This window comes from Mandrillus leucophaeus, unplaced genomic scaffold, assembly GCF_000951045.1.
Source record: "Mandrillus leucophaeus isolate KB7577 unplaced genomic scaffold, Mleu.le_1.0 Scaffold4, whole genome shotgun sequence".
Classification (NCBI taxonomy): domain Eukaryota; kingdom Metazoa; phylum Chordata; class Mammalia; order Primates; family Cercopithecidae; genus Mandrillus; species Mandrillus leucophaeus.
In genome coordinates, this window is record NW_012104253.1 from 14,061,579 (window position 1) to 14,086,374 (window position 24,796).

At 38.7% G+C, this 24,796-nt stretch overlaps 1 protein-coding gene across 1 annotated transcript in view; it reads left to right on the forward strand.

The window, feature by feature from the left end:
* RPS6KA5 (ribosomal protein S6 kinase, 90kDa, polypeptide 5) overlaps positions 1–24,796 on the forward strand; it is a 143,388-nt gene that overhangs the window by 88,081 nt on the left and 30,511 nt on the right. Inside the window, exons 6-11 of the mRNA XM_011991787.1 lie at positions 158–261; positions 14,006–14,156; positions 17,272–17,433; positions 19,498–19,623; positions 19,997–20,130; positions 20,814–20,907. Coding sequence (XP_011847177.1) covers positions 158–261; positions 14,006–14,156; positions 17,272–17,433; positions 19,498–19,623; positions 19,997–20,130; positions 20,814–20,907 — 771 coding nt within the window. The remainder of the gene's footprint in view (positions 1–157; positions 262–14,005; positions 14,157–17,271; positions 17,434–19,497; positions 19,624–19,996; positions 20,131–20,813; positions 20,908–24,796) is intronic.

Genomic DNA, 24,796 nt, shown 5'->3' on the forward strand with positions numbered 1-24,796 from the left:
TCTTGCATGTGCTAATTTAATACTCCTTACATAGAAGGAGGTGTACAAAATCATTTTTTAAAACATTTTCCTAATAGATAGCTTTCTTCATTTTTTTCTTTCTTATAAAATATTTTAGTTGATAATTCTATAAAATGAAATTATTGTTGTTTTATAGGCAGTTGATTGGTGGAGTTTAGGTGTTCTAATGTATGAATTACTAACTGGAGCATCTCCTTTCACTGTTGATGGAGAAAAAAATTCCCAAGCTGAGATATCTAGGTAAGATTTGACAAAATAAAATAAATGCATTGTTTTCTCAAAGGAACTGATCACATTTCTGCAGTTAGGCTGATGTAAACAATAATTTTTTTATATGAGGATAGACAAAGTGATGTTTATGTGGTAAATTTTCTTTTCTATCATATAGCATATAGATATGTTACCTTTATATTTCTTTATACTGATTGTATGTGTCCAATTGAATCTGAAGTTTAACTTATCATCTATAGTGTCATGATTTTGGTGTGCCCCAGAGCACTTAGAATATTGTCTTACACTTAGTAGACACGTCATATATTGAGAAGTTTATTTAATGGATACTTTTTTCTCCACTGTGTATGTAATTTATTTATTTGCGACTTTAACATGAAGAAACAGTAATGGCATTTTTGAACTCATGAATGTAGGCTCAACAGAAACAAATACCACAAAATTATCCTCTTGTAGGTCTCAGAGCATTATTCTCTTATTTTCCTTCATAGCAGCTATCACAGTTGCAGTGTTACATTTTTGTTTATAATTATTTGATTAATGTCTATTTGTCACACTAGATTGTAAGCTCTGTGAGAGTAAGGGACATGTCTGCCTTTGATTCTCAGTACTTGCTATATAGAACTCCATAAATATTTGAGGGATAAAATGGGTTAATGAACAAATAAGTAAATAGTGACCAACATTATACTAATTACTAGTTATGTTTTTGTCCTGTTTTTACTTGAATTTTATAACTTTGAGAACAGATTTGGCATTAAAAATTAAAAATTGAGATTCCACTTCCAAAGAAGATGGAATAACAGGGACCAGATTTACTTTCCTGCCTGAAACAATTTTAACAATGGGCAAAATACATGAAACAACAGATTTGAAGACATTGGACATCTGGAAGTGAAGGACAATGATCTTTGAGAGGCGGAAAAATAAATGAGGTGAGCCCTGTGATTGCCCCAGCTTACTGCCTTGAGAGCATTTCCAGGCTGCAAAACCCAGATGCAGTTGAGGAGGTAGAACTGAGAGTCCAAGAAGATCAAGACAGCTAGAGTTTGCAGGCCAGAGTGTGGGAGACAAGAGTGGCACCCAGAGGGAAGTCCAGAGATGTGCAGAGGTATTCAGTTGAGTATTGGTAAGCACACAGTGAGGGAACTATTCCATATAGTTAAGATGTTATTTCTTGCCAAATTAAACTGTAGATTCAATACGGTCACATTTCCAGCAGGCATTTTTTTTTTCTTTAGAAATTGACCACCTGGGTCTAAAATTCATTATGAAAATGCAGAGGACCTAGAATAGCCAAATTAGCTTTGAAGAAATAGAAGTCTTGAAATAAACTTTGTTCTAAGTTACAGTAATTAAGACATTGTGGTTTTGGTGTCAAGACAGACAGATGATCAGTGGCAAATGATTTTTGACAAAGATGCAAAGTCACTTCTGTAAAGATAGTTTTGAACAAATGGTGCTGGAACCATTGGCTATCCAGATGGAAAAAAGTGAACTTCAAGAAATACTTCATACCATATAGAAAAATTAACTCAAAATGGATTATAGACCTAAATGTAAAAGCTAAAACTATAAAACTTCTGGAAGGAAACATAAAGGAAAAACATTGTGAGCTTGGTTTAGGTGAAGATTTCTTAGATATGACACAAAAAGTGCAATCCATAAAAGAAAACATTAATAAATTGGACTTCATCAAAATTAAATATTTCCGCTCTTCAAAACTGTTTGAGAGAATGAAAAGACAAGCCACAGACTGGGATAAAATTTTAAATCATATGTCTGCTGAAGGACTGGTATCCAGAATGTATAAAGAATTCTTAAAACTCAAGAAAACAAACAACCACGTTTAAAAATGGGCAAAAAATTTGAACAGACAGTTCACCAGAGAAGATGTGTAGGTGGCAAATTAGCACATGAAAAGACTATCAACACCTTTAGTCTTTAGGGAAATGCAAATTAAAACATCAATGAAATAGCACTATATACTCAACTAGTATGGCTAAAAACAAAGAGACTGATGATACCAGGTGCTAATAAAGACGTGGAGGAACTGGAACTTTCACACACTGCAAGGGGAAATGTAAAATGGTACAAAAACTTTGGAAAATAGGCAATTTCTTAAAAAGTTAAACGTTACTCACTGTCTGATCTGTCCATTCCACTCCTGGGTAATTACCAAGGGAAATGAAAACATATGTCTATATAAAAACTTGTGCATGAATGTTCATGACAACTTCATTTGTAATAACCGAAAACTGGAAATAACCCAGATATCTGTCAACAAGTAAGCGGTTAAACAAATTGTGGTTTATTCATACAAATGGAAGACTCCTTAGCAATGAAAAGGAATTTATCTAAGACATGTTCGGTAGTGCACCTGTAGTCGCAGTTGCAGAGGAGAGTGAGGTGGAGGGATTGCTTGAGCCCAGGAGTTTGAGGTCAGCCTGGGCAGTGTAGCAAGACCCTATCTCTTTAAAAAAGGAACGATTTGTTTATACACTTGCAAATGGATGAATCTCAAAATAATTACACCGAGTGAAAGAAGCGAGAAAATATAGAATATATACCATATGATTCCAATTCTGGAAAATGCAAACTAATCTACAGTGACAAAAAGCAGAATAGCAGTTGCCTGGGGACTGGGATTGGGGGAGATCAGGAGAGATTACAGTGGAACATAGGAAAACTTTGGAAGGTGAAGAGTATGTTTATTATCTTGATTGTGGCAATGGTTTCACAGGTGCATACATATGTCAAAACTTATCAAACATAGAACATTTTCTTCCATGAAATTAAAAAAACATACAGTTATACACTTTTTGTATGGGAATTTTATTGTACGTCAATTGTACTTCAGTAAAACTGTTAAAAATTTAAAGTGTACCTATTCCAAGACAGGCTAGAAAAGTGATTTCTCACTGTTTCAGTTTATTTAGTACAAAAGTTAAGTGAGCAGTACTTCTTTTTAAAATTAGGGTGAGTTAAAATCACACCTCTTATGAAAAATTATAAATATGACTTTGTTTATTTTAAATTGATTTTTTGGCAGTTTGAAAATACCTCAGAATATAGGAAACTGTGGCCACGGTCCTGAGAATTTGGGTCCAGTTGCAAGATCATACCTGTCATGGTGACAGGTACTAAAGGTGGCCTTAGCCTGACAACATTAAGTGGTGGCTTCTCTAATTCCCCTCTTTCTGATTCCACATATACGGGCAATCTTTTTAAAATAATTTTCCTTTCCACTGTAGGTCTGAGTGTGGAGACAAGTATATTGCTTATGATGACAAGAATATTCTGAATAAAGTAATGTTCACATTTAAATTGCTTTTATTCCCTTTATATTAATCAATTGGCATTCTGGTTTTAGAAAGAGAAAGAGAGCCTGAATCAGATTGTCTAAAACCTTACAACTAAAGCAAATAGACTTTTCAAGAATTTAAATAGGATTCCTTCCCTTTAATCAATTAATTATCCACTTTGTCATGGTGTCAACCTGTAATTTCACGGTTTGTGTGTGTGCGTGTGTGTGTGTGTGTGACAGAAATTTACAAACAATGTGATAACTAAATTACCCTACACTACATTTTCCTTTCAGAATAATCATTCTAAGTATCTTTCCTGGCACAAATCTTATATGTATCATTTAGATAAATGTGTCATTATCTGTCCCCTTTTTATCATCCTTCAAAGTAATGTATTATCTGAGTTATCTGTTTGCCATTTTTGCCTACGGGTAGCCTAGAATAAAAATATTTTTCCAGTATATCAAATTTCAAAATATGCTAAGAACTTACAATGAGAAGAATCTTAGAGTCCAACTTTTCCCCTGCCATAAGAATCCCTTTGTCTGTAAGAATCCCTGATAGTTTTGCCATCATGGAAAGGATGGAGCTTATATAAGGTGTTTTTAAGGAAGCTATGTTCATTAATGGACAACTTTAGTTTATGAGTTTTCCCCCACTTAAACTGAAATTATTATTTTCTCATTTCTGAATGTTGATTTTGGTCCTGCCTGCTCAAGAACATGGAATAATTCTATTATTTCTTTCCAGACATTACCTTAAGGATAGTTTTATCTAGGATAAATCTTTCTAGTTCTTTTAGCTATTTGTTAGAAATCATTTCTAGATTTCTCATATCCTGGTACTATTTTGGACAAATATTAAATTATCAGTATTATAGATTGGAATGATTGGGTTTTAGCTTTTCTGTGAGTCTGTTTCTTATTTTTTAAATATATATACCTGTGCTTTTCTTACGTGTCTTACACTAGCTTCTATTTTATTTATTTATTTTTTTAATTTTGAGATGGAGTCTCACTCTGTTACCAAGGCTGGATGTAGCGGCATGATCTCGGCTCACTGCAACCTCCACCTCCCAAGTTAAAGTGATTTTCCTGCCTCATCCTCCCCAGTAGCTCCATTACAGGCACATGCCACTACACCTGGCTAATTTTGTATTTTTAGTAGAGATGGGGTTTCACCATGTTGGCCAGGCTGGTCTCAAACTCCTGACCTCAAGTGATATGCTTGCCTCAGCCTCCCAAAGTGCTGGGATTACAGGATGAGCCACTGCGCCTGGCTTCCATTAGCTTTTATTGCCTTTCTGTATAGAACATCTTTTAGGCCAATGGCCACTCTCAGTTCCTTGCCATGTGGACCCTTCTAACCTGACAGCTCTCTTTGTCAGAGCCTGTGAGCTGGAAAGGCAGTAGACTCCACTAGGAAGATGGGATGCCTTGTAACCTAATCATGCAATTGACATCCTGTCATCTTTCTGTACCAAGTATTGGTTATATGGAAGGCACTAGGTCCAATCCACAGGTAAGAGGCTGTGAATGCAAATATACAGTGCTCATTGGAGCCAAAGTCTGCCTACCATGAGCCCTTTACAAAAAAGATTGCCAACCCTTTGCCTAGGTAATTAATTTTGAGATATGTTGCTTTTGGAGTCATGTATAGAGTAACTACAAGTATCATTTTTTTTTTACCCTGTTTTAAGAAGAAATCAAATGTATTATTTTTCTTTCTTAGGTCTTTACGATAAAATCCTTTATTGGCATATTTTGTAAAGCCTCCTTGATTCTCGATTTGCTGGGGGTTTATTCTTTTCATCTTCATTTTAGGTATTTCTGTACCCAGTATGAGCATCTATGTTTCCCAGGGTTTTTTTGACTAGTTAACCAAAAACTTTCTAAGTTTGTCACAGTAGCTACTCATATACACATTCATCTACACGAGGCAATTGCAGCAGCTTCAGACTAAAGTCCAGCAACAGGAGGGGATGGCAAGGAGAGGACAGGGTGAAATGGCCCTTCCTTTGGCACTCATACTCCTCAACTCTGTATCTTCTTTCCTTTCTCCATTTTTTTTTTTTTTTTTTGCACTGCTTCACTGTACAACCTGTTGGGGTGAATCATACTTCATTATTAATTGCTCTGAGGCACTCCCTAGCAGAGTGGAGCATTTGGAGTCCTGAATAAAACCTAGGGATAGGTCAGGTGCAGTGGCTCATGCCTGTAATCCTAGCACTTTGGGAGGCCGAGGCGGGTGGATCACCTGAAGTCAAGAGTTCGAGACCAGCCTGGCCAACATGGCAAAACCCCATCTCTACTAAAGATACAAAAATTAGCCAGGCATGGTGATGGACGCCTATACTCCCAGCTACTTAGGAGGCTGAGGCAGGAGAATCGTTGTAACCCAGGGGGCAGAGGTTGCAGTGAACCGAGATTGTACCACTGCACTCCAGCCTGGGTGAAAGAGTGAAACATCATCAGTCAGCCTATCATTTCCCAGGCCTTAGTCTCTCACTGGAGACCTGGCCCTCTGTTGTTTCCCCGATGGTGCTGCAGTGTAGATTCTTTGCCACCACCTCTGTGCACCACCCCAGCCAGTTCTCTACTACTACAGTCAACCCAGAGTCAAAGATCAGCCTCATACATACTGGAAAGGGCCGTGAAAGGAAGAAGGTAGCCTTCTGTGTTCACGACTCTTGTCACACAATTTGGTCTCTGGATGACCTGCTGTTTCTCATGTATTTATGGTTCTCCGTGGCCTCCCAAAGAACGTCTCATCACTTTGGGTGATAATTTCAGCTCTATACTCTGGCTGTTGCTCTCTGCCTCCAGCTTTTTTCAGTTTAGCTTTCTCTTTGGAATTCCTTGCATTGAAGTCTGCTTCTGAACGCCAAACAGTGTCTTAGTTTTATTATAACATGCAGCCACTTGGCTCCAAGGAACCCCCAAAGTCTGGGTTTACCACTCTCTTCCATCACTGTCATCCTCCCCCTGTTAGGGAAAGGTAGTCTAAGGGCCATAATGGAATGAGTGGAGAAGTAAAGGTTTAACAGCATTGTCTGGGCTACAGAAAAAAGTGTACAAAGGAAAAGAGACAGGAAGAGGTCTGGCAATAAAAGTCATACTAAATAACTTTTAAATCTTATTTAAGACACATCCAAGCATGTCTAAAAGCCAGTCTAGTAGCCCCACCAGCAATCTAACTGCACAAGAGCCTAAGGGTGAGGACCCCCAGCAGAACAGCTTGGTTCACTAAGGAAGGCTTAGCCATTGAGAGAAGGGCAATTTTTGGTAGTATCTATCACTTTTAGATAGAAGATGCTATAGATTAAAAAGAAAACAAAGCTCTTTTCAGCAAAATCTTTGCAGTATCACGCATTCATCTTTGGTTCCCCTAACTTTGTAAGAAACAAGTTTTTTCCTTCAGTCCCAGAAGCGGTGGCAGGAGTGTGCACCTCTCAGATGGCTTCCCAGGCAGTGTGGTAGGAGACCTGTTTAGCATACTGGGCAGAAGAGGGAAACAAGATGTTTTATGTGGCCAGCCGCAGTGACTCACGCCTATAATCCCGGCACTTTGGGAGGCTGAGGAGGGTAGATCACTTGAGGTCAGGAGTTTGAGACCAGCCTGGCCAACATGGTGAAACCCCGTCTCTACTAAAAATACAAAAATCAGCTGGGCCTGCTGGTGAGTGCCTGTAATCCCAGCTACTCAGGAGGCTGAGGCAGGAGAATCGCTTGAACCCAGGAGTTGGAGGTTGCAGTGAGCCAAGATCGCACCACTGCACTCTAGCCTGGGCAACAGAGGAAGACTCCGCCTAACAAAAAAAAAAAAAAGATGGTTTATGTGACAGTGAAGAAGAGTATTTATAGCTTACATAAGTCATGCCCTGGGGACGACTCCAAGAGTTATTGGGTGGGTGAGACTTTTGAGTGCAGTCACAGATTCCACAGAAGCAGATAAGTATACCAGCCAAATAATCTCAATTTATTATTAATGACCTGGCTGGTGTGGCCTAGGAAACACAGGTTAAGTGGATCAAGGAAGAACTCAGTAACACCAAAAGGGAAGTGACAGCCTGTCTCATAGCTAAAGGCAGAGAGACTACTATAGAGTGACATCAGCAGCACTGTTCACCTGGGGACCGCTGTGTGCCAGCCTTTGTGCTGAGAAGTCACCCACGTTATATTCTGGAATCCTCAGAACCGTGAAAAGTAAGTGGTAGCATATGAAATTTTACAGATGAAGAAACTAGGATGTAACTTGCCTGGGACTCAGAGCTACTGTGAGGTTGGACTGGGATCAAATACAGAGTTACTGGAAAGTTACTCCACGCAGTCTTCACGGGTAACATTGTTTCCATGCTGCTGTTTTCTTTCCAAGTCTGGCAGGTGCTTATTTCAGGTAAAGAACTGGGAAGCACTGGCCCACGGACTGCAGGGAATTGATTTCATGAAATCAGTGGAGTATTTGTTGAATAATTTTTTACTAAGGAGAAAGAGAAATAGAGGGCAAAGTCCTTGTCCTTAGAACACTTATATAACATTTGGGAGGATATGGAATAAATACATGAAAATTCATAATATCAGGGAGTTTTGACAAATGTCTGAGTGCTTTTAGGTAAGAAGAATGCTGGGGGAGGACAAAGGAGGTTTGGTTCCCTGGGGCTGGGCTGTCAGGGAAGCATTCATGATGGAGATGTGGACTGGGCTGGATAGAAGAGAAAAGATGGTGGGGAGTTACCCATAGTGGCACATGGGAGGTTCAGGACTCCATTGCCTCCTTGCCACTCTGTGTACCCCTGCCAGCGGGTTCATGATCTTGTAAGAAAATTTATTTTATTGTTCCCACTTTAATGTCATGTTCATTATAGTTTAAGGTATGCATATGGGGTGAAGAGTCAATAATAACACCCAGAGACATATACTATTAATGTTTTGATATATTTTGTTTTATTCTTTTTTACTTGTATAATGTTGTACTCATACTAGAAATATAATTTTATATTTTTCAGTTTTTGCTGAAATTTATGTTATAAGCGTTCTGTTCTCTAATTACAATACAAAACATAATTTTGTAATGGCTGCATAACATGCTATTGAGTGGATACACCATAATATGCTTAACTTTTCCCTAGTGTTGAACAAAAATGTAGAGTAAGTGAAGTTTACTGAGAGCTGTTTCTAACTCAGGCAGGCACATAAATAATTTTATAATTCTGGGACCGCATGGGAACCAGGAAGTAAAAGTCAAGAACATTAAGTCATGAAATGGAAAATATTGTGAACTTTTAAATGGAGGACAAATAGAAATAAGTAAACAATCCATGAGAATGCATGCCATCTGCAGAAAAGCAAAAGAGTTATTTGCAGGCATCTCATTGAAACCGTGAGGAAGAAAGATCCTGAGTGGGCAAGATACAGTAAGTAGAAAACAATTTGACATTTATTTATTCACTAAATATTTGTTGAGGAGTTGCTATGTGCTAAGCAATGTTCTAGGCCCTGGGAATAAAGCAGTGAACAAAACAAAAGAAAATTCTTACTCCATTAGAGCTTATGTTTTAGTTGGGAGAGAGAAATAATAGACAAATAAACATATGGTATGCATGAAGAAAAATAAAACAGAGCCAGGGGATAAGGAGTATGGGGGTAACGGCTATTCTTGATAGGATGGTTAGAGCAAGCTTCTCTGAAAAGTTGACACTTGAACAAAGACCTCAGAGGGTTTAAGAAGTGAGCATCGCCAGGCACAGTGGCTCACACCTGTAATCCCAGCACTTTGGGAGGCCGAGCTGGGCAGATCATGAGGTCAGGAGATCGAGACCATCCTGGCTAACACGGTGAAACCCCGTCTCTACTAAAAATACAAACAATTAGCTGGGCGAGGTGGCGGGCGCCTGTAGTCCCAGCTACTTGGGAAGCTGAGGCAGGAGAATGGCGTGAACCCGGGAGGCGGAGCTTGCAGTGAGCCGAGATTGCGCCACTGCACTCCAGCCTGGTCAACAGAGCTAGACTCTGTCTCAAAAAAAAATTATTATTATAGTAATAAAATAAAAATAAAAAAAGAAGTGAGCATCGCCCATTGTTACTAAGACTGCTGTGCTTAAATGTCAGTGATTTTTTTTTGAGACAGGTCTTTGTTATATTTTAGTGAACATACAAAGACACATGTACAAAACTTCATAGGTTTACTTTTTCTGAAACATTTTATTACAAAAGTTTTCAAACATTTGTTACAGTGCACACCTACACACTCACTACCTAGATTCTACCATGAATATTTTATCATCCTTGCTTATTACCTGTCTGCCTATGAACCTGTACCTCTCCCATAATAGGTTTAATTTTAATTTTGGTGTCTTTATCCTTTATTCTGTACATTGTGAAGCTAATCACTTGTGATTTTCTTTTGCCACAGAGGTTTCCAGAAAGTTAATTCATGAGTAGGAAGAAATTTTGTATTCATTTTTGTATTATTGGTGTGTATTTTAATTTTATTTCATTTGGTTTTTTCCATGCAGTTCCTCAATCCATTTGGAATCAATTTGGGTTGTAATATAAGGCAAGGGTCTTGCTTTTGTTTGTTTATTTCCTGTACAACTGGTTTCCCCAACATTTGTGGCCTTTTGCTATGTGAACTGGTCTTTTTTTTTTTTTTTTTTAAATAATACAAGTTTTTGACCGGGCACGGTGGCTCACTCCTGTAATCCCAACACTTTGGGAGTCCGAGGCAGGCAGATCGCCTGAGGTCAGGAGTTCGACCAGCCTGGCCAATATGGTGAAACCCCATCTCTACTGAAAATACGAAAATTAGCCAGGTGTGGTGGTGGGTGCCTGGAATCCCAGCTACTTGGGAGGCTGAGGCAAGATAATTGCTTGAACCTGAGGTAGGAGAATTGCACCACTGCACTCCAGGCTGGTGACAGAACAAGAGTCCATCTCAAAATAATAATAATAATAACAACAACAATAATTCCAGTTTTTATATAAGCTTGGTTGTTTTTCACAATGTGTCATCTGTGTTCACTTGATTTGGCTATTTATTTTGTTAGCACCTCACTTCAGCAATTTCATTTCATGATGCATTGTAATATGTGGCTAGGCAGTCACCCCAATTTTCCTTTTTAAAATTTTCTTACTTGTGCTGTGTATTTTGTAAATGAATATTAAAGTCACCCGTGTTCTAAGGCCTTGTTGCAAGTTTAATTAATATTCACATTTCTTGCTTTTTTGAAAGGAGTCTTTCCGTATCTGTAAAAGAAGGATAAAAATAGAAGTCTTTTGATAGGATTATTATATGGATTAAATAACATACACGTGAAATGTTTAATATGGCTTATCAACTCAGAGCTTTTTCTGACTTTACAGAAGACTCTAAGATTTATTTGGGCTCTACCTAATTGTAATTCATTTCTGGAGTTTCCCAGATCCATTTTTAAGCAAGAAAAAGATAACTTTGGGATATTACCAATTCAGAAATCAAGCACATTGGAGGAGGAAAAGTGACAGCAACACCCAAGAAATGTCTCCCTACCCTTGTTGCAGGATCCTCTAGTATTGTTATGACTAAATGTCCCACAGAGTCCTCTACCCTCAACCCCACGTCTGCAATGCCCATTCTGCAGAGCCAGCAGTGGTCTGGGGTTCCGATTGACGTTCACACTCACATGTCACAGTAGACTGGAATCTGGCACCAGTTTTACTTAGCTTTATATAAGGATGCAGGACAGGAAACAGTGTGTCGACATTACAGCATCAAACACATCTTCATCGGGGACCTTCCCTCCACCTATGCGTGGCTTCCCAGCCCACAGAAGACACACTCAACCACTGGTGATGAGAATAAGCGGGAGCTTATGGACCACCCCAGCATGGGAAGCTGAGTGCAGGAACTGTCCCTTATAACAGCCTGTGAGCATGGCTTCCAGGGGCCTGCATGCCGGCTCATATGTCTCAGTCCAAATGCAGCTCACTTCCAGGAGGAGTTTTCACAGCACCTCACCCACCTGCCATGCCACAGTCATCTTAGCCCAGTACAGTTCAAGGATATGGTATAAGAAATAGTTACATCTGGGATCACCTTCTTGTGGAGAAAAGATGTAACCTGCTATAGGCCCTTTCTCCTCACCACACCACTCCCAGTGTCTGGTTCTCTTCCTGTCACTGCTGTTTTCTAGCAGGAATAGGCTTTAGAACCTCCTCACATCACTGAGGAAAGCCCGTGGCACTCTGTTTACCAAGACAACAGGGAGCCTTAGTGATATTCCTTCCACGTACCTTTTGTTTTCACAGGGTGGGGCAAGATACTCCTCGTTATCTGCTAGGGTCTCCTGCTGCTGCCTCTGGCCATACAATTTTCACTCAGGAAAAGGAGAGGTTTAGGCCATCACTGTCGTTCTCCAAGCTCCCTCATCAGCACTGTTTTCCGCCGACATTCTTTCAGATTTCTACTCAATTTCTCCCAATGTGGTCTCTGCCTCATCTGAATTTAAAATTCTAGCTCCCTGCATGTGGTCTCCTTGTGCTCTTCTTCCCAGACTTGGCATCTCAGCAGAGCCATTTCTGTTTTTGTGTACTTCTCCTTTTGAGGATGAACCCACCGTGGTGGACATTTCTCCTTTCTGTCTTCACAGGACGGACTGTTCTTTCCCCAGCGCCTGGTATTGAGTAGATTTCCAATACACGTTGAAGTGTTCTTAAGGTTTAAGAAGTAATAGATGGTGCAGACTCAGTTTGCTAAGATGATATCAGCCAAAGTGCATATATTTCTACCCTGATTCAACAAAAGTAAATGTCACAATTTGCTTATCTCGACCCTGATCCTTTATGCAAAGATTTTTTCCTGCAAAAAGTACAGTAAAGGTAGAGAAAATGGGAAAAGCTATGTTTATTTTTCCCTGAGAAACAGGATTCCCAGTTTCTCTCTCAGACATGCCTGTGTCTGATCTGAGAAGAGAATTGTCTATTAATGCCAAAAACCCAGACAAGCAGTGAGCAATGGGAGAGTATTAAAGAATCAAAAAGCAGAGAGGGTGTTGCTTATTTCTTTCCTTTCTTTCCTTGTTTTACCAACATTTTCTTGGGTTCCCAGAATTAAGTGCTAGAGGTAGAATTAACTTTGAGATTAACAATGCTGCTGGAATCTTTTGTAAAAAATTACAGTTTCATTATCATTTCACTGATTCTCAGTGGCTACTTGATGAAGCATCTGGCCTATTTTCTGTATGCTTGCCTTGGAATGAGGGAGTTTAACAGTAGCTCACGTTGATTGAGCATTTGCTATGTGCTAGGTACTATGTTAAGTACTCTACAGGTCTTATTTAAGCATCATAATACCCATTTTACGTAGGCACTGATGTTATGCCCATTTTACAGGTGAGAAAACTGAGGTACAACATTTAGTTATCTCAGGGTCACACAAGGTCAAGGCAGAGCCAGTGTTGGACTCAGTCTGACTCCAAATTCTATGTTATAACTCACCAAATTCTATATTATGTAATATAGAATTATAACTCCAAATTCTATATTATAACTCAGTATATAATGTATACTGTCTCTTATACACTAATTATCTGTGTTTATTCCATAACGATTATTAATATTTTAATGCACAATAGGGAATCTTTTTGCAAGCCAATTAATGGAGTAACTGTCTTCATATATATTGTGTTAAGGTTCTTAATTTCAGTCATTCCCTTCAATATCTCTTACTAAATTTTTGATCTGGATGTTAAGAGGGAGAAGGGTACACTTGGATTGGATTGATTTCTTCTGTAACCTTAGAATAAATTTCTCATCAAGAAACTTTATTACCATCTTACGTTTTTACTTTCCATAATAAATTGTGGACTTTACTCCATCTCTGAGCTCTACCTGCCTCATAGGGCTTGTCTGGCTGTTTTATAGCAGCAAACAATGAAGCAGATACTTTTACCCCATGAAAATCCCCAGCTCTAGTGCTCATTTCCAGATGTCAAGAGTTGAACTATCTCCAAGTGGGTCTGACCCCACTTGTCTTGGTGGACTTCCCTCTGCATTCCCATTCACTTACCTGAATTTGTTAAGAGTGTTTTATGTTGTGAAATCTTTAATCATAGAGTCTAGTCTATATATGGGATGCTAATCTAGCCTCAAGCTTTTCCTTTTTTCCCCCAGCGAAATATTTGGGATGGTAGCCTCCAACCAGGATTGACTTATACTGAAAAAATGAGCCAACATTTTTTGTTACTGCTCATTAGAATTTCAGAAATTTGACTTCATGGTATCTCATTCTAAATATTTTTTCAACAGTATTGAGGTATTATTGATTCATGTTAAGTATTTATATCTCTCTTTCACTTGTGGTTCAGTTTCAAAGTGTATTTCACCGTGTTGTTGTTGTTGTTGTTGGTTTTGTTTTTGTTTTTTGGTCATCCTCTGGTTGTTTTAACAGCAAGTTTTGTCTGCTTACAGGAGAATATTAAAAAGTGAGCCTCCGTATCCCCAAGAAATGAGTGCTTTAGCTAAAGACCTAATTCAGCGTCTTTTGATGAAAGATCCCAAGAAGAGATTGGGATGTGGTCCACGCGATGCAGATGAAATCAAAGAACATCTCTTCTTTCAGGTGAAATTATTGAATAGATAAATGGTTTCATACTCCTTGCCATTTTCAAGGTCGTTGGCATTCTTGTGGAATTAGTGAACACAGTCCCCTTTGGATCATCTTCCACTGGCATTTTCACATACATTGCAGCTTTTGTTTGTTTTTTTGTTTATTTGAGACCGAGTCTCGCTCTGTCGCCCAGGCTGGAGTGCAGTGACGCGATCTCGGCTTCCTGCAAGCTCCACCTCACGGGTTCACGCCATTCTCCTGCCTCAGTCTCCCGAGTAGCCGGGACTACAGGCGCCCGCCACCATGCTCGGCTAATTTTTTTTGTATTTTTAGTAGAAGACAGGGTTTCACCGTATTAGCCAGGATGGTCTCAATCTCCTGACCTCGTGATCCACCCACCTTGGCCTCCCAAAGTGCTGGGATTACAGGCGTGAGCCACCGTGCCCGGCCTTTTTTGTTTGTTTTTAACGATAGGGACCCTTTAGGTAGGATCAAACTCTCCTTGAATAAACATAAATGGTCTTTTTCTCCCTCAATGGAGCAGGAGTGGGGAGGATCATAATAGCATTCAATTTTCTACATACTCGTTCATTAGAGTTTCTAGGGGGTGGTTTCCATTTATGATCTTGAGATCTAGCCATATGGACTAAGGAGACTTTTACTGTACTTTTTACTTCTGTTTCAGTTCATGAGCTATTACCGCCACTATGTTTCACCTTTTAGATAGTGATTTCATCACTTCCTCTTTTCCCAGAAGTAATCTTTAAAAATTTTAGATTTACCTATTTCTCAGTTACATATTCATGACACAAAGAGAGTTATTCATTTATTTCCTTTGTCCTGTGACAGTGCTTCTCTTATTCTGAAAAAGCCTAATGAGACCATTCTACTGAGGACCAACGTATCTGCTCAGTTTAGTACAAAAAAAACACCAAAATATTAAACTTCTGGGAAAAAACATTTAACTGAGTTGGCTCGTTATTTCCAGCCTCATTCGTCAAAACTGGGGATGCCATGGCTTTGATTTCTAAAACTCTGGAGATACAACTTTTAAATAACTTCATCTTATCAATAAGCCTGACCTAAATATTTGTGGTCTAAAGGGACCATCTAGGTTTTATTTTTTATTCTGTAAATTAAACTTTTACATGATTATCACCAAAACAAATGAAAATAATATATCAAAATGAAGAAAATCTCTTTTGTCAGTTAAGCTTCATGTTGTTATTTATTATTTTTTAAATATATAAAAACAAATATTGGTTAGAAATGAGAATTATCTCTGCACTTCTATGCTCAAAAAAAGGCATATTTTTCTTAGTCTGTCAATATAATTATTTTTTTTAAATACTGCGTATCTTACAGAAGTTCAGTAACATAGTGAGAAATATATTTAGAATAAAATAAACCTCTCATATGCATTTCATAGATTCACATGGCTTGGAAGGATTACTCTTTGAACAAACTTTCAAATATCTTGTTCAGAAGTTTATCTCAAAAGTTAACAGTAAAATTTAAGAAACAAGTCAAGCTAAGTACCCCCGACCATATTTTCCTAAGATCTTTTTCTCCATGGCTCCCTGTATTTGGGAATATTGCAGTTTGTCTTTCATATTAGAGAAATTTCTCTTTTCAGTAGCTTGGAATAGTAATTTTAGATTACTTAATTGCCTTGACGTTTTAAATGATAAGGACACTTTTGGAAAGACCAGAATTCTACTTGTAAAGGCCTAAATGGGCTTTTTCTCTGTAAGTGGTGCGGAGGTGGAAAGGATCATAATAACATTCCATTTTCTACATATTAAACATTCTCCTGCTAACAACCTGTTTCTTTAAATTACCCCTTTCCTCTAGAAGTTTCTTTTAATATATGTACAATAGCCAAGCACAAGTTATGTGCTTGTAATGGAAAACATTACAGCTGCAGAGAGAAAAAAACACTAACTAGAAAGTCAAGAGACTATGTTCAAATCCTGACTCTTCCATCAACTGCGTTTGAGTGAGAAGGTTATTTCTTATTTCTCGGCCTCAGTTTCACTGGATCAAATAAAGGAGATGAACTAAATGATCTCAATTCCATTTTAGCTGAGAAATTTGGAGATCTGTAATTTAATTATTTTGTTTCTATTTCATCTACAAGACAACATAATAAAAACATTTTATGGTAATTGATTAAACTTACTGAATTTTATCAGCCAAGAAGTGCACATTTTCATATTTTACTGTCACTGAAATCAGTATGCATGTTACAATGACCATCACCTTATATTCTTATGATTAATACTTTTTTCTTCTTAATGATACATAAAATAATTGTGTATCTTACTATCAGTAATGGCATCTTAGATTTGAAGAAATATGGTAGTAGGAGATCTGTAGGATTTAATTCAGTAAGTGTTACCTGAGATTGTTTTAAATGATAGAAGGAGCACAAAGAAACAGAGTAAAGGGTTGGATTTCAGTAATATAACTCAGTAAGTGACCTAGAGGGAAAAGGGGCTTGCATTATTCTATGGGGGATGTAAGAGGTAGTGTTTAAAATGCTTGAACGCAGTTGAATAAGTGATCACATCCGTATAATGGTATCATTTGAACTTCTAGACATAGGCACATGCATGATTACTTATTTTCCAGTCTGTCCGGATGCCCAGGAGGAAAAGCAAGTGCAGGCGGAGAGCTAAGTAACACTGCCTCTAGAAAATAGGAATGTTCCTTTAGAGCTAATATCCTCATCTGTAGAGCATTTGGAAACCCTTTATTTCAGTTTTTTATTTTGTTTTGGGTTTTTTGCTTGTTTTCTTTTTGGCTTAGCACCTTTCTGAAGAGGCTCAGGACAAAAGTATTTTTCTGTTATCTTTGAAGGTAAACTAGGGTGTCTTGGTGCCCTCCAGAGGACACTCTGAGATTCAACAGCTATAGTCTCATCTTTGAGGCACAGCATTGGTTGGAGCTATAAACTGCTGTGATCTTGCTTGGAAAAAATATATTTTTTATTATTGATGTAAAATATGTTCCCTTATTTTTATCCTCTCTCCCTACCAGTCAAAATCCTAATTTATCTTTGCTATTCTTAGAAAATATGTTTTGACTGTTGATTTCTACTTTGTACCAACTTTCTTTGTTTTAGAAAATAAATTGGGATGATTTAGCCGCCAAAAAAGTGCCTGCACCATTTAAGCCGGTCATTCGAGATGAATTAGACGTGAGTAACTTTGCAGAAGAGTTCACAGAAATGGATCCCACTTATTCTCCTGCAGCCCTGCCCCAGAGCTCTGAGAAGCTGTTTCAGGTAATTTCCCAGCCTGTGCACATGTACATTGGCCATATGTCCTTTGAAAGAAAAGATTAAATTTCCCATATTGAAGTAGTTTTGTTGGCACTGTAAAAACGGGATTCTTTAATATCTTCTAAATTATTAAGTGCAGAAATATTGCAGATTGTTAACCGAAGCTTATAGTTTGCTCAATAGCAGATATTGTTGATGTGATTATTTTTGATATAAGGGAAGTTTTAATTTTATACCTGAAATTTTATTTTTGTTCAGACTCTTTTATAGAAAATACAATAATCTTTTATTTTACCTCTATTCATATTAAAAATTTTTTTCTTTATGCATACAGGGTCTCACTCCGATGACTGGAGTGCAGCAGTGCTGTCCTAGCTCACTGCAGCCTCAGACTCCTGGGCTCAAGCAATCCTCTCACCTTAGCCTCTGGGATAGCTGAGACCACAGGTGCAAACCAGCACACCCAGCTAATTTTTCTATTTTTTGCAGAGATAGGGTCTTGCTATGTTGCCTAAGCTGGTCTTGAACTCCTGGCCTCAAGTGACCCTCCTGCCTTGGCCTCCCAAAGTGCTGGAATTACAGGCATAAGCTACCACATCCAGCCTTGGCCTCCCAAAGTGCTGGGATTACAGGCATGAGCCACCATGTCCAGCAAAAAAAAAATTTTTTTTTTTTTAAAAACAAGGTCTTACTCTGTCACCCAGGCTGGAGTGCAGTGGTATGATCATAGCTCGCTGCAGCCTTTAACTCCTTGGCTCAGGGGATCCTCTTGCCTCAGCCTCCTGAATAGCTGGGACCACAGGTACATGTCACCACACCCACCTAATGTAAAACTTTTTTTTTAGAAACAGGGTCTTACTTTGTTGCCTAAACTGGTCTTGAACTCTGGCCTCAAACAATCCTCCTGCCTTGGCCTCCCACAATATTACCTTATTCGTTACCTTCAGTAACTAATCTTAACTGCTAACTCTTTAAAAAGATTTAGATTTTTATTATATTTAGAAAAGGACATTTGTCACACAAGGTAAAATATTCTAACTATTAAATGGCATCAGAGCTTAGCTTCTTTGACCTCTATAAGTATACCTTTAGTATGGCTTAATCTGGCCATCCAGACTGTGTCTTTTCTTCTTTGCTTATCACTGTCTAGTATGTGACTGGGCACTTAGTGAACTTTTTTTTAAACGTTTGTTGATTAGTGAATGTTCTAACTTGAACGGATTAATCATCCATCTTTGTACCACTTGGCTGAGAGCATCATTCTGCCATTAGACTTTGTTCCTTTCCAAAACTCAATTTTAAATTTAATTATTCTGAAGATATTAATAAGAATCAAATAATTGCTAAATTAGAAACTACCTTTAATGAGACTTGCCATTTTTCCAATTTGAAAAACAATAGCATTTAAAGACCACTATGTGGCCGGATCTCGTGGCTCAGGCCTTTAATCCCAGCACTTTTGGAGGCTGAGGTGGGTTGATCACTTGAGGTCAGGGGTTCAAGACCAGTTCGAGACACGGTGAAACCCTGTCAGACATGGTGGTATGTGCCTGTAATCCCAGCTACTTGGGAGGCTGAGGCAGGAGAATGGCTTGAACGCAGGAGGCAGAAGTTGCAGTGAGCCAAGATCGCACCACTGCACTCCAGCCTAGGCAATAGAGCCAGACTCAGTCTCAAAAAAAAATAAAGACCACTTTGTTTAATACCTTGACTATGTCCTTTTTTTGAGAAGTTAGTTATGTTTATAAACAAATTTTTATCAGCAAACCAGGAGAATTTCATCTATGAGTCTGATTTTGGGGATGGAAAAGTGAAGAAGTCTTTTTCTACCTTTATTTTTGAATTGGTTTAGTTCTACCAGAAGATGGCATTATATCCTTCTGAACAGCATTTTTCAAATGATTTGAAATAACCTTGCATTTTAGATTGCAAATAGAATAAAATTAGACTCATCTCAACAAATATTTGAGTGTTTTTCTAAGAAAGCAAAAGTCATTACAATCTAATCTGTGTTAAACTGGAAAACTGCAAGTTGTTTTTCCTTATCTTTCTTTGTCTTGTTTTTAGGGCTATTCCTTTGTTGCTCCTTCCATCCTATTCAAGCGTAATGCAGCTGTCATAGACCCTCTTCAGTTTCACATGGGAGTTGAACGTCCTGGAGTGACAAATGTTGCCAGGAGTGCAATGATGAAGGTATATAGATGTGGTAACTTATATGACATATTTGTAGGTTTCGTGAGTGTTTAAATACCAACTCTAATTAATGTTCTTAAGTCTAGTAATTCAACTAAAGTGCAATTTTAACAGTGGGATACAGCACTGTTTTCCCTAGAATATTAACGTCAAGTTGAATGAGCTTCTTTTTACAATTATAGAGAATCATGTATCTTAAATAATTGTGTAGATGAAAATAGAAATTACCTATAAAGTAAGATGAATTTTAGATTATAAATGTATTCTATTCCTGTTTATTAATATTAATGATTTTATTTTACTCTACAATTTTATTGATCCCTTGTGTATTACTGACATTTTCTGAAGTTAAATGATGTTGATTTCTTAACAGGACTCTCCATTCTATCAACACTATGACCTAGATTTGAAGGACAAACCACTGGGAGAAGGTAGTTTTTCAATTTGTCGGAAGTGTGTGCATAAAAAAAGTAACCAAGCTTTTGCAGTCAAAATAATCAGCAAAAGGTATGATCATTTATAATATAATATTATTTCTTATGTATTCATGAATTCTGTAAATTAAGAGATATTTATTTAAAATGAAACCAGTATTATATTGTAAGGCTTTTTTACCTATAGGTTTAACCACTTGGCTCATCAGTTGGTCCATTATATTTTTAGCTCTAATTGATATTTGCTGATAAAGTAATCCATTTTAGACATGCATCATAGTCTTATTTGCTTTTGAGTTTATCTAGAGAAAACGTCTTTGTGACAGTGACATATTTAATCAGCCTCACTTAGTGATTTTGGCAGCTGGTGCCATTTCTACTAGTTGTGTATTTGAAATATTTTTCTTTAAAATTATTTAGCAAGCTACTGATAGCTTTGAGAGCCATCTAGTTGTTTTGGTAACTGATGATTATTGTTAAGATTGCATATTCTTATTGCTAAATTGTCAGGCAAATAGAGCATTCATTTCCTCATATGATTTGTACTTTTCTGACTCAGAAATAATAATTTTCTCCAGAATGTTACTTTTTCTGGTGTGTGGTATAATTCATTACTTTCATGGAAGCCTCATTACAGTATATGGTAGCATGTATATTCTGAATGCACTGTAAATAAAACTAAATTAGTCTTGGGGCAGTACTGATGCAAAAGCTTTCTTGAAGAGACATGTGGGCGCTAAGTGTCTCATCTTGCAGGATGGAAGCCAATACTCAGAAGGAAATAACAGCTCTGAAACTCTGTGAAGGACACCCCAATATTGTGAAGTTGCATGAAGTTTTTCATGATCAGGTATCCTACTTTTTTTTTTTTCCTATGTGTACTAATTCACTTACAAGGTTGTACTTTTCACCAGTTTTATTGGTGCTACTGGGTCAGAGTCAGGGATATAGAACATCACCCAACCACCAGAAAGGGCAGAGAAACCACCCTCCCAAACCCTCCCCAGCCATACACTGTTTCCCAACCCCAAATCAGGTTATCCCTTCACTTCTCATGCTTTTCTCACTCAGCAGTTACCACCTATGACAGGAAGACGGAGGGACAGGAGCTCAGTGGTGCAGTCACTAGCTACAATGTGCTTTTTGCCAATGCTGCTGCTACCCACCATAACTTAATCCTGGAATACTTCTCCAGACTCAGGAATTCTGAGCCTCCAACTTCCCTTTCACTTATAGAATAGAACTGAGAGAGTCTGGAGCCTAATTAATGCAAGCTAAAGGACAAATAGGAAGCAGAAAGCAAAGATACTCCTTTTATCTTCTAGCTCCAGGTGGTAAATTCTGCTGAGAACCCTGGCCAGATCATGCTGCCCCCACTTCTGCTCTCAGTCTTGCTTTGCAACAGGAACTATGGGAGGACACCAATGCGTCCAGTTCGTGTCTGCTAACCTCACACGTGACAAAAATTGCTCCATTACACTATTCTCTGCCCCCGAGACCAGGTGGGGTGATGCAGTCCTACTTAAGACAACTTGGAGGCACAAGAGAACGAACCAATCCTGAATGTGCTTTGTCCTAATTTTACCAATGAAGAAACTGAGATTTGGAATGGTCATAAAACTTGTCCAAGGTCACATAGCACGTCAATGGCGAATCTAATAAGGAGAACCTGTACTCCAGTTCTGGGCTCTGTCTGTTGTGCTCTCATAATATCTGTGACCTAGGATCAATGGGGGCCAGTTCTCTACCACACTGAAATATCCTTGAGTGCTATTGCCAGGAATGATACATCATGGTGAGACCAGGCAGCAGCAGCAATAGCACCATAGCCACAATAGCTGCTCCATTTATTGTCACATATCTTGTGTGGTCTAGGTCCTGTACCAGGCACTCTGCATGTATTACCTTATTCAGTCCTTACCATATGTCCATGAGGTGAGAAAATGGACACTCACAGAAGTTAAGTAACAGGTCTCACAGTTGGTAAGTGTGATAAGGCCGGGATCTGAATCCACACAGTCCAACTTCAGAGCCCGACAAGCTTTTACTTACTTTGCACTACTGCCTTAGGGAAGGCAGAATCACATCTGGCAGTAAGCATCCCAAAATGGCATCATCCTCTACTCACTCTTTGGTTCTTATAGTCAGAAAAGAAATGCCACTGAAGCAAGGACTCAGGGAACTGCTGTCCCTGATCCTGTACCTCCTCTTGCCTCATCAAGCCACTCAACACAAGAGGAGGTAATGAGTCCCCTGGCCACGAAGGTGCTTAAGAAGAGGCTCACTAGACAGTCTCCTGTTGAAGATGACATAGAGGAAATTGACATCATTCGAAGAATCAATGGATGATCTTAGATGCTCTCCTCCGGGTTAGCAACTGTGCCCCTAACTACATCCCAGAAAAGATATTTGATCTCTGACCTTCAGACTAACATCAGGTCCCACGAACAACATTTCTAATTTTTTATTTATGTCACAAATTAAGTAGATGTTTTGCTATTTATATATTCAGGAGTTACTAAAATATAAATTGTCACATGATGTAATCCTATACAAACTAGTATAAATACATTATCAATCTAATACGCGGTTGTAGTGTATCTTGGGTTTTCTCATAATGGTGGCATGGTTGCCTAGATCATCCTTGTATCCAGTCTTTTCTTCAACTAATGGGTGAAACTGGTTATAGTGGGTCTTCATCCTTTGTGCAGTAGTGTAGTTCATTTTGTGTGCCATGATATGCGTTTCACATACTCCATGAGTTTGCTATTGCTGCTGCAACAAATCACCACAAACTTAAAACAATACAAATTTGTTATCCTGCAGTCTGGAGGTCAGAAGTCCAAAATCAGGCCCATTGGCTTAAAGTCAAGCTGTCACCAGGGCTGGTTCCCTCTTGAGCAGAACCAGGTGCACAGCAGGAGGTGAGCGGCAGGTGAGCCAGCATTAGCACCTGAGCTCCACCTTTTGGCAGATCAGCAACAGCATTAGATTCTCACTGGAGCACAAACCCTGTTGTGAACTGCGCATGGCGAAGGATCTGAGTTGCAGCACTCCTTATGAGAATCCAGTGCCTGTCCCACCCCACTACTGCCTCCCCTCGTCCGTGGAAAAATTGCCTTCCATGAAATCACTTCCTGGTGCCAAAAAAGTTGCAGGCCTGGCTCACGCCTGTAATTCCAGCACTTTGGGAAGGCGAGGCAGGTGGATCACTGGAGGTCAGGAGTTAGAGACCAGTCTGGCCAACATGGTGAGACCCTATCTCTACCAAAAAATACAAAAAATTAATCAGGCGTGGTGTTGCGCACCTGTAGTCCTAGCTACTCTGGAGGCTGAGGTGGGATAATCCGTTGAACCTGGGAGGCAGAGGTTGCAGTGAGCCAAGACTGCACCACTGCACTCTAGCCTGGGTGATAGAGTGAGACCCTGTCTCAAAAAAAAAATAAGAAAAAAAAGAAAAAAAAATGTTGGGGACCACTGCTCTGAAGGCTCTAAGGGACAACCCATTTACTTGCCTTTTGTAGCTTCTAGACACCCCCCAACATTTCCTTGACTGTGAGCCTTCCATGCATCACTCTAAGATCTTGCCTCCAGGGTCTCATCTCATACTGGTAACTCTGATGAGTAATTCAGGATAATCTTGCATCTCAAGATCCTTAATTTACTAATCACATCTCAAAAGGCCCTTTTGCCATCCTTCTAAGGTAACGGCCACAGGTTCTGTACATTAGGACATGAACACCTTTGGAGGGCCATCATTCAAGCTCTACCACACATACATTTTCTCATTGTTATCTGTATTTTATTGAAAAAGATACTAGAATTAATAAGATAAAGTAGCATCCCAAGATCATGAATAAATAATAGAATTGACTTTCAAATCCAGGTTGAACTCTAAATCTATTCTTACACCACTACGAGTATTGCCTTACATCTTTTTTAAAGCTCACCAGCCTATATTTGTAGCAGACCTGCAAGCTTGACTTTATCTGATGTAGAAACTCAGTTTGATGTCTAGTAGACTGGGAGCAATTTTCTTTTTAGAAGGGTCGTTCACTCTACAATTTGTCTAATGTGTTCAGGATAATGTACTTACAATTATCTTTTTTATGAAGCAGTTTATTCTAAGTTTTGCTAATACAGAAAGAAACATTTTGTTTGTGAAGTGATGTTGGCCTTATAATGCATGGCACCTGAATTCAGTATATTGCCATGATACCTTTTTCTAAACCATGTGTGTTCATTTGAGAGCTGATTAAGTCCTTTCTTTTTTTCTTTTTTGAGCTAGGGTCTCACTCTGTCACCCAGGCTGGAGTGCAGTGGCACAATGACGGCTCCCTGCAACCTTGACCTCCTGAGCTCAAGTGATTCTCCCACCTCAGCCTCCTGAGTAGCTGGGACTATAGGTGTGCACCACCATGTCTGGCTAATTTTTATTATTATTTTTTGTAGAGATGAGGTCTCACTATGTTGCCCAGGCTGGTCTTGAGCTCCTGGGCTCAAGCAGTCCTCTCACCCTGGCCTCCAAAAGTGCTGGGATTATATAGCCCTTTGCTTTTTGATAGTTCCTTTGGAAATTATGCATTCTGACAGAAGAGGGCCAGGGGTGGGGAAGAAAAAGCATGGTAAACATATAATTTACAAAGTAACTATTAAGATAATACTACTGGGATTAAAGCAAAAACCCATGGTGAGTTATAGGTATTTGTAATGAATATTAACAGGAACCCTGAAACTAA